Source organism: Drosophila persimilis, unplaced genomic scaffold, assembly GCF_003286085.1.
Source record: "Drosophila persimilis strain 14011-0111.01,24,50 unplaced genomic scaffold, DperRS2 tig00000780-arrow-arrow-pilon, whole genome shotgun sequence".
Classification (NCBI taxonomy): domain Eukaryota; kingdom Metazoa; phylum Arthropoda; class Insecta; order Diptera; family Drosophilidae; genus Drosophila; species Drosophila persimilis.
In genome coordinates this window covers 228,610-238,692 of record NW_020825353.1, presented here as the reverse complement: position 1 = coordinate 238,692, position 10,083 = coordinate 228,610, and the positions used below count along the sequence as shown (strand labels likewise).

General features: G+C 49.7%; 1 protein-coding gene across 1 annotated transcript; it reads right to left on the bottom strand.

Annotated features, from left to right (window-relative positions):
* Positions 1-4,540: 4,540 nt before the first annotated feature.
* LOC6602273 (dynactin subunit 1) lies at positions 4,541-9,747 on the bottom strand. The gene is made up of 4 exons (XM_002027286.2): positions 9,731-9,747; positions 9,492-9,560; positions 7,980-9,411; positions 4,541-7,578 (listed from the first exon to the last, which is right to left on the bottom strand). The coding sequence occupies exons 3-4, from the start codon at positions 9,312-9,314 to the stop codon at positions 5,125-5,127; spliced, it is 3,789 nt and encodes a 1,262-aa protein (XP_002027322.1). The 5' UTR covers positions 9,315-9,411; positions 9,492-9,560; positions 9,731-9,747; the 3' UTR covers positions 4,541-5,124.
* Positions 9,748-10,083: the final 336 nt, after the last annotated feature.

Genomic DNA, 10,083 nt, shown 5'->3' with positions numbered 1-10,083 from the left:
TTTTAACTGAATCGCGCGGTGCTCCGCTGCCTTCTGTTGGCCAGAATGCTACGAAAATTGGCAAAACAAATGAGTAACCAAGCGACGAGCGTCAGCGAAGCGCCTTCGTTGGGGTAAACTTCGTAGCTTGGCAACAACAACCAACGACGCATGGCATAGCCCGTAGCAGGTAGGTTTATCTCGCTCTTCGCTTGCCTAAGTTCCCCTCTCTTCCGCTCCCGCTCTCTCTTTTTCGCTCTTTGCGCTCAGCATATCATATCGATCGAATCACTAGTATGAAATCCATCAGTGAGCATACAAAATATAGAAACACCTAAAAACAAAGTTGAAGATTGATTGGTTAACTCTCAAAAAGGCCGCCACCGGAGTTGTCCCGTACCCAAATTAGTTATACCATGTAACACAGCCGGAGACTCTCTTAGGCTTGCAGAGAGAGCCGGCAGTTAGTTCCGGCCTAGAGCTGTCGAGTGCTTGCCAGATATTAGATGCATCCAATGAAGTAACCACGAGTATGTTATTGGTTACAAGGTAACTGAGATAAGCGGTCGTAAAAGTGCAATCTAGGGGGAGTGTTAGAGATAACAGATAATTTATTTGTTATCTGGGAAGATTACTTTTATATGGTTAGGGTTGAAATTCTGTTAGGAATACGATTATAATTAATTTGAGTAATATTTCTATATATTGCACATACATATTGTATTTTATCCAAAATATTGAATATGATACATAATTTTAGAAACATTTCTATATGTAATTTACAAAGAATAATGTACCATTTTTACAAAATATGTACTTACATATATACTCACATATATCTCTTTTACTGGCATATTTGAGGCACCCGACAGCTCTGCACAGTTACCTGTTCTCCCTTTCCTCTCTTCGGGCTGTTTGAACTCTTTAAAGTTACAATTTTAACTCTCTTTCACATTCGTTCTCAGCAGACATATGCTTTGTTTATACTCTCACGCTCTTCGACATTGCATTTTCATTGAGACTGACTTACGAAAGCGCCCAAGTGAGCAACAATGAAGCCGAGCCGAACCAAGCCGAGCCGAGTCGAGCGTAGCTTCGCATGAGAGGCCCTATGCATGGGTGTAGGGGGGGTAGAGACCTGGACCTCCAAAATCCACGATGTGCATGCGAGTATGTACATATGCACATATCCCTCTACATATAAACGTACATATTTCAATGAAAAATTTACATACAACGGCTACAAGCAACAAGAACTCAAACAAACAACCACAAAAAGGAAGTCTAGCTTTAAGGGCCGCAGCCTTTGATACCCTTGCACGATCACTTCCACTATATAGTCTAGAGTTTATTAAGGAATTTGCTTAAGCATTAAAAAGCTATGATGTGGGGGTTGATTACACGTGTTTTTCGAGCGATCATTAAAGATAAGGTACTCCCATCTGGGTGGTTCCGACTTATGCACTCTGCAGCAAAGCGCAGAAAATCCATTTTTGAGGTCTTAGATGCCAGTTCTCATCAAAATAATTGTTCCCTATGGAAGGGTATACAAATGGGCACCTAAGAACCGCAATAACAATGAAAAGAAGATGACTGCGAGGGACAGGCATGAAAGGAAGGGAAAAAGACCGACATAGACATAGCCATAGACGGACGGGTCTAGTGCGTGATACTAAGCCAAAACATAGCCATACGGCTACCTCTTGCACTCGCCCAACCCACTCTCCCCCACAGCACAACATGCACAATGAGCGCCTCAAGTGGCCCGACCGACCGACCGGGCAAAAGTGAAGATGAGCGAGTACCCCTTTCGGCCCATTGTTCTTAGTGGCCATCTCAAGCTTCAGCTTCAGCTCCATCCCAAGAGCTCCATTGAAGGTGCACGCCCACCTCCTCGTAATGCCGATGTTGCGTGGTCGGTCTCTAGTTTATGTACGTCGCTGTCTAGTGGCTACTGTTTGGCCATTTACCAAATTGAGCTTTCAGATGGTGGCCTAACCAGGCGTAACTAACTTTTTTCTGGCTTGTGTGTTTCTGGGTGTTTCCTTCGCCGAAGAGTGAAACTTCCGTGCTTCCGCTGAAGATCAATCTTTGGTTTCTTCGTTTCTTAATGGTCACTAATGAGGAAGGAAGGGTTCCGCGGGGTCGGTCTTCCTTGATCATTTGTGGGGCATCCGCATGGAATTCTTCCATCTCCGTCTCCGTCTCCAGTTTCCAGTTTCCACTCTTTGCAATACACTTGCAATCGAGTGTTCTTGAGCTGCTTTAAAGTCTTACACTCTCGCTCTTGTTGGGGGCCCCCTATCCATCTTGGGGGGAAAACATACATACTCCACCTAAACTGGTTTCGGTCTTGCTCCGCATTGTATCGCAGTTTTTTCTTTAATTATTTCTGTTTTATTTTTATTTTTTTTTGCTCCATCTCTTGTGGAAGTTTATTGACTATAGTAGGATGTTGGTGTTCTTTTTTTTGTGATTTACTTTAAAGAACCGACAATCCGAACCTCTGAGAATACTTTGGAACTTCCAATAAATGTACATATTTGAGGGCTCAACGTATAAAAACCAACAACTGATGGATAATCCACATCAAAGAAAGTATTCCTACATGCAAAACTTTTGAACGAACCCAAGAACCAATTTTATTTTCGAATACATCCTATTTCAGACCAATTTGGTTAGGAGAATAACAAAGAGCTTAGGGTATTACAGTCTCAGTGTGAAGTCCCCATATCTGGCTTATAATATGTACCATAATTATGTTGTTTGTAGCGCTCTACATGAGTCAACAGCAGCAGCAACGACTTGGTGGGGCTTTACATAGCATTTTCTGGGCCGAGTCTTTTCTGACAATTGTTGTCGAAACGAGTACGAGTGCAGGAACTGGAGAACCCTATGGTCAGTGGTCTTTGGTTATTGGATATGTGTGTCAGGATCTGATCTGTCACTTTGGCGGTCGCCGCAAGCAGAGCGGGAAGTCAATGAATGCCTCTCTCTCTCTCTCTCTCTGGCTTTTAACCCAAAACTGAAATTAAAAATGAACTGTAACCGTATTACAAAACCCACTGCGGTATCATAAACGAAAAAAACACCAAAAAACGAACAAAACAACCGTAAAAAGGTCAGCCACTGGGCCCAGAGCTGGGCGTGAGAAGAATGGCTGTAAACGGGGTCTGGATTCCGGAACCAAGGCGACACACATCAAAAGCCGCTCTATAAAGTGGAGTTCGAGAACCCTGAGGCAATCGTATGGGATCTAAACTCCATTTTTCCAGATCGTTCCAGAGGAAGTGCTGCACCAGAGCCCTCTGAATCGGGTCAGATGAAGCCTCCCTCAGTGTTGGGTCTCTACGGTCTAGACTTTGGTCAGTCAGAAGGGCAACGGAAAACTATTTTCAATTGAAAATTTCCACCACAAGGGTTTGCTTGATGGAAGGGGAGAGAGTCTCTGGAAGGGGGCCGTTTTGGCCATCACGGTTTATGGTCGGTCTAATGTAATAGTTTCATGCCATTGCAGCAGTTGTTGCTGCAGCCAAATGGCATTGAAAAAATCGTTGTTGCTTTTGCTGGTGCTGGGGCCCACCACAGCGCAGCCAGTGGCTTCAGTGACTTCTTGATGGATCTAGAAAGTTAAACTCAGCTTGACAAAACTGTGATTAAATTAAATGGGGGAAATTTACTTGAATGTGCTGGAATGAGAAGATCATTTTTGATGGGTTAAGGAAGGGTAACATTAGGGCTCTGGCAGCGGTGGGCACGATTTTTTGGAGCAGTCCAACAACAACAAAAACAGCTCTGTATGTATTCTGTTTTTGCATTCTCGGTTTAAAGCCACATCCAAATCTCGGTATATTTATACCAATTGTCAGAGTAGTTGCTATGGTAGGACCTGCCCTATATGACCAAGTCGGAAGACTCCTAGATCACCGCATAAAACTTTTCCTTTAACAGAAGGTTTTCTCTTCAACGTGCCTTCGTTTCTTAAAAGCTAAGACAGCGCAGGGAATCTCGATTGTTCCAAGTTTATGTGATCAGGATATATAAAAATGTAGGTTGAAGCGGAGCGGTGCGAAATTTCGAACTAAACCTGTAACAGTGTGATATCACAGGAATCTGGATTTGATTGATCTTTCTCTAATAGTCTCTGAGATCGAGGCGATCAAGAAGACGGACGGACGGACAGACAGGGCCACATCGACTCCACTGATGCTGATCAGGATAATACTATTGACTTTATGAGGTCGGAAACGCTTCCCTCTGGGTGTTATACACAGCCACATCCATCACAAAACGAATAGGTCCCTAAACTTATCGAATAGCGGGTAAAATGCGACAGTTCGACTCCGAAGCACCGGAGGTGGAGGGCAGTGTGGCGAACTTACTAAAATCGGTTAGTCTTGGCTCAGATTTGTTCGGAATAGCACCCAAAATTGCTCCTAATTAAAGTCTCAAAGGCTCTCCATTTTCTATTCCTCAATCCGGTAGTAAAAATGAACAATAGTCTTGTTCTTGTTGATTGGTTTATTAGTTCTTAATATTCCCCAACAAAACGCGTCCATAATTCATTTTTGTTCATACAACAAACAGCAAAATATATTTATACTTGAAATATATATATGCAGAAGTATTTATTGATCACTTCCATGCGAATAATCTCTGTTTTAGTTGTCTCTTTCACATTCATATGTACTCGTGGCTCCCTTCGTAGCGGAACCCCTAGATAATACAGGTATTAGTTCGACTGAGGTTAGTTTTCAGAAACAGATGGTTTGTTAAGAGATAAACACGATAGGTTTACAGACTTGGGTATTACTCTTTAAGTATATATGTAATCTTTATAGCTTGCTTTATCTTTATACAAAAAACATAAATTAGTAAAAGTAGAGTTACAATTTTCAGTTTCAGTTGCTCTTAAAACCATTCTGTTTGGGAGGCCATCACATGTGCAGAGGTGCGGGGGAGAAGGGGTAGTCTTGAGGCGATCGCTGGGATGGGAATTCAAAGGGTGAATGAAGCTTGAGTTTCAGTTAGGATCCCCCAACCAAATTTGTGCTAGCAATACAAATACAATTCTATTCTATTCCGATTTCCCCTGGCCTCATTATCGTGTCCGTTCTTGTGTCCGTCGTCCGTTCTTCTGGCGTCTCAAATCTGCAGGACGCGCTTCACATCGACGGTGGGAAAGGACGCAAACTGGCCACGGGCTGCCCGATGGGGCTTCCTCTGGAGGTACTCTGTGAGGATGTCGGAGGCCAGCTGGGAAGCTTTCGAGCTGATCTCGCCCTTGGGCGGCACCGGCTGGTGGCGTCGCTGAAGGGCCACCGAGTTGAGGCTGCCCGAGGAGACGGCATCCTTGGAGCGCACCTGTAGCAGCGACAGCACCCATGCGTGCTTCATCCTGGTCAGCTCCGACTCCAGGGCGTTGATGCGCTGATCCTGTGGCTGGGGCACATGGATGGGCTCGAACTGTGCGAGCTTCACACGCATGTCCTGGGCCTGCAGGCGCAGCCGTTCGTTCCGCTCGTGATTGAAGGCGCACTTGAGCAGCTGCACCTCCTCGGCCACCGCTGGAGCGGTGCCGGCCGGCGTAGAGTAGCTGACATTGGTGCTGCCGGGTCCGGCGGAAGCGGCTGTGGATAAACTGTGCTGGGAATGCGAGTCGGAGGATTGATTCTTGCCGGTGCTGGTGTTCAGCTTCAGCTTGTCCCGCAGGTCGCTCTTCTCGCTCTCCAGGGCATCGATGTCGCTCTGCAGATGATCCATGGTCTCCTCGAACTCCTTCTCCTTCAGCGACAGCTGCTGGCTCGTCTCCTCGTACTGCTGCTTCCACTTTTCCACCGCGTGCTCGTACTCGTTCTGCAGCACGCTCAGCTTCTTCTCGGCGAGATCCTTGCGGATCTGCATCTCGCTGAGCTCGTTCTGCTTCATCTTGGCGGCCAGCTTCAGCTGCTTGATGTCCGCCTCGCGGTTCTCCAAAGTGGCGGCCAGAACGTTCTTCTGCTCCAGCTGCTTCTTGATAAGCTGCGCTCGCTGGATGATGGGCGTGCTCTGGGCTGCAGTGGGACGCTGCGGTCCGCTGCCGCTACCACTGGTGCTGGTGTTGGCTGCCGTTATGATCTCGTACTCCTTGTCCAGCAGGTGCTGGGCAATGTGTTGCAGATCCGTGTTGGCCTGGGCCAGCAGCGTCTTGAAGTTGTGCGTGGGTCCGCGATCGTCCTGCTCGTAGATGCGCTCGCAGGCGGCGGACAGGAGGGACCAGTACTTGTCCTGGGGCAGCGTATGTTCCGCGGCATTGTCGCTCTCAATGTTGGCCACGATGGCGGCCAGGGACTGGCGGGTAGCCTGGTGCATGGCGGACATGATGCGACTGATGTTCTGGGCCAGGGCGCGCATCGCGTCCACCTTGTGCTGGGAGAGGCCGCACTTGATCACGTGCTGGTCGCTGGGCAGGCGTCGCTTGATCAGCTTCACCTGCTGCCTGATGCTCTCCATCTGCTCGTTGAGGTACTGAATCAACAGCATGGAGTCGCTGGTGGCGCCCGCCTCCTGAATGATCACCTTGGCAATGGCCGTGTCATTGAGTATGCTCTCGCAGGCGGCCCCCAACGAGGCCACGCAGTCGCGGATCATCTGGATCTCGTTGAGGAGCTGCTCGCCGGCCAACAGCACCGAGTTCATCGCATTAAAGAAGGCCACACACTTCTCGATGTTGTCCGTGGTGCTGTTCTCGTCCAGCTGGTTGGACTTGAGCAGCTCGATGATGCCGTCGACGATCTTCTCCTGGGCCACCATCTCCGGCAGCGAGCTGCCCGCCCGCAGCAGCGTGTCCGGCTGGCAGCTGTTCAGGCCGTACAGGATCTGGTGCAGGGCGCACTGCAGATTGTGGATGTAGTGCATCAGGCGGCACTTGAAGGTGTACTGCTGGACAGCATGGCCCTGGGTGACTGCCTCCCGGGTGACGGCCTCCACGGCGGGGAAGCGCTCACGGGTCTGCGACACCACAATGCCGCACTTGAACACGATACGAGAGATGAGCAGAATGACCAGAATGGAGTCGTGGTCGCCGCCGCGATTCATGAACGACTCGGGCATGAAGGCCGTCAGCATGTGCACGTGCTCGTTGGCCTGACTCAGCTCGATCTGGCGCAGCTGGACATCGATGGCGCGCGTGTAGGCCTTGGACTCGGCGAACATCTGCTTGTAGTCGATGGTCTCGGTGGCCAGCTTGAGGCTAGGGTCCTGCAGGGACTTGTCCTCATTGCTGGACGTCCTCTCGCGCAGCTCCGTCAGCTGTTCGTTCAGCTTCTGGACCAGCTCCCGGAACTTGGTGATGGTCTGATCGCGATCGTAGATGGTCTCTATGGCCGCATCACGTTCTCTCAGCACATCCTTCTTGGCCCCATGGGCCATGTCCAGCTCCTCGCGCAGATCCAGCTCCAGCTCATGGTTGCTCTCCACCAGCTGCTCGTGCACCTCCTCCAGGGCCTCCAGCTGGCTGATCTCCTCCTCCAGCAGCTTCAACTTGTCCTCCAGCTCCATTTTCCTCTCGGCCAGCTGCTCGACCATCTCCTCGGCACCAAGTGCGGCATCGACTTGTTCCTAGAGGAATACACGAAAAGATATTTAATACACACAGCCCTTATAATGATGGTTCATTCGGGGGACTATTACTGGGAAATGTGGATAATTTTGCCTGAACGGGGGGAGGGGGATCGTTTAAGAGATATACAACAAAATTTACCTCCTTGAATTATTGCAAATATTTATTATTATGCGGGCCAGCGAAAAGAAAGGTAAACGTAATGGAAAAAGTTGTTTTAGATTTTCCACGAAAATTCTTAATCAACCAAAAGCAAAGGGAAAATTACATAGCAACGAAAGCAGCGAACAGAGCCAAAGGCAAGCCAATAAGGTGCAGGAAAAGCCATGAATATTCTTGGGAGTGCCAGGATCACACAGAGGAAGCTTAGAGAGAGCTTAGGTGTAAGTTTAAGGATCACCTGCAAGTCGGCGACTGTGGCCTCCAGTTCATCGATCTTTGCGCTCAGTTTCTCCTTGGTGCGCTCCAGCTCGGCCACCTCCGAGCGCTTCATCTCCAGCTCCTTGCTGAGCTTCTGTATGTCGTGCTTGTCGTGGGCCGAAAGGTCCCTTAGGCGGACCAACGTGTCCTTGAGGCGTACATTCTGCTGCTCCAGCTGCTTGAACTCGTAGGTGGAGAGGCCGCCGGTGGTGGTGCCATCGGCGGCGATGTTGCCGATGGTGCTCTCCGCCTTGTTCTGCATCTCGGAGCGGAGCAGCTCGAGGTCCACCTGCAGCTCCTCGATGCGCTCTTTCGAGGACTCCAGCTCGAGCTGGAGGGTGTCTGCCTTCTCCTCGGCCATTTCCTTGTCCAGTGTGATCATCTCGACGCTGTCGGAGAGCTCGGCCATTTCCTGGGCGTGCCGCTCCTTGGCCTCAATGGCGTCTTTGGTCTCCTGCTTGGCCCTCTGCAGCTCCTTCTGCAGGGAGGCCTGGGCGGCCATGATCTTGGTGCGGAACTCCTGCAGCTGCTCGAACTGGATCTTCATCTTGTCGAACTCGCGCATTCGCTCCTTATCCTCGTTGCGGCGCTGCTTGAGCGTCTCCAGCTTCTCCGTGAGATCGGCTAGCTGCGTCTGCAGTTCCGCACTCGTTTTCTGCGACTCCAGCAGCGCGGCTTTGTCCTCCGACGACGACGTTCCGCTAGGCTGGGGCAGGGTCGTGAACGAGGGCGAGCGCATCGGCTGGGAGGGCGTGAACTGCGGCTTCAGGATCTCCAGGAAGCCCGTCTCTACGAACGAGGCCCGCTTGGAGGAGGCATGCGAGCCGTTTCCACCCACCGCTGCCGCTGTCTCCGCCAGGGAAGTGCTGGAGGCCTCCCTGTCTTTACTGCTCTGCGGGGCCAGGGACTTGCGTGGGCCAATGCTGCTGCTCGAGCCGGTCCGCTCGCTCAGGGACGCGGTGAGTTGGGTTCGTGAGCCTACCAATGACTGCCGACTGGACGAGAGTGAGGTGCGTGAGCTGCTCAGCCGTGCCTTTGTGGGTTGGGCCGTGGGCGGGGTGAAATCGGCAGTGCCGGGCGCTGGGGCCACCACACGCATCTGCGTGGGCCGCACAAACATGCCGAAGTTCTCTTCGCACTGAAAGTACTGCTGGCCCTTGACGGAGCCGTCGTTCTTGCCCTTCGGCTCTTCCAGCACGACACCAACCCACTTGCCGACGGCAAAGCTGGTCATGCCAACGTAGGCCACCGTGCCGAACAGATCCTTGCCGGTCAGTTCGACCCGGGCGCCCACCTTGAGGTTCTTCTCCGACATATTGTCTGACGACTCTCTGCCTGTGCCCGTGTCTGCGTGTCAGGTGGCCAGGATTGGGTGCGAGCGTGTGTGGGTGTGTGTGAGAGCGTTATGAATGCTGTTTGATGATTTTGCAACAGGTTTGCACATTAGTTTTTTCTGCCCTGCACTGATAGTGCTCTACAGGTGGCTACTTACTTGGGAGCAGTTGAATGCCTTTGCCGCTGTTCAAGTCTAACGTCTAAGCTAGCAAAAAATGGCCGTCGACTTTGAAGAGAAAACAGAACAGAAAATGTTGACATCATTAGTCACCCATACAGACGGGGGCCCAGGCAGACAGTGTGCTGCCTTGGCCTTACAGAGCGGTCTCCGGCTGGGTGGATCTTGCTCCACCGGCCCCCTTATGTTTTTCCATGCGCTGGTCGTCTCCTGCTTACCATTTGCAATGTAATTTTGTTGCAGGCAGCCTAAAATTGCAATAAAATCGTGTTTGTAAAATATTTGCAGTGTTTTAGTGTGACCGTTTTTGAAAACTAGAGATGAGCGTTGCTTACGTGCAGTGACTATTTTCACGTCACGAGTTCATGTCGTGACTCTACATGTAATTATATGTGCTGCAGTTGTGTTGGATTTTAAGCTATGTATAAGAAATAAGCAATTAATCTTTTGTGGAATAAATTTTTATCTAATTTTAATTCTTCATATTCGAATAATCTTAATCATTTAGTTCTGTAGAATATTGTTAAGCTGGTTTACCATTACATAGAAATGTATAATACAAAAAAAAAAT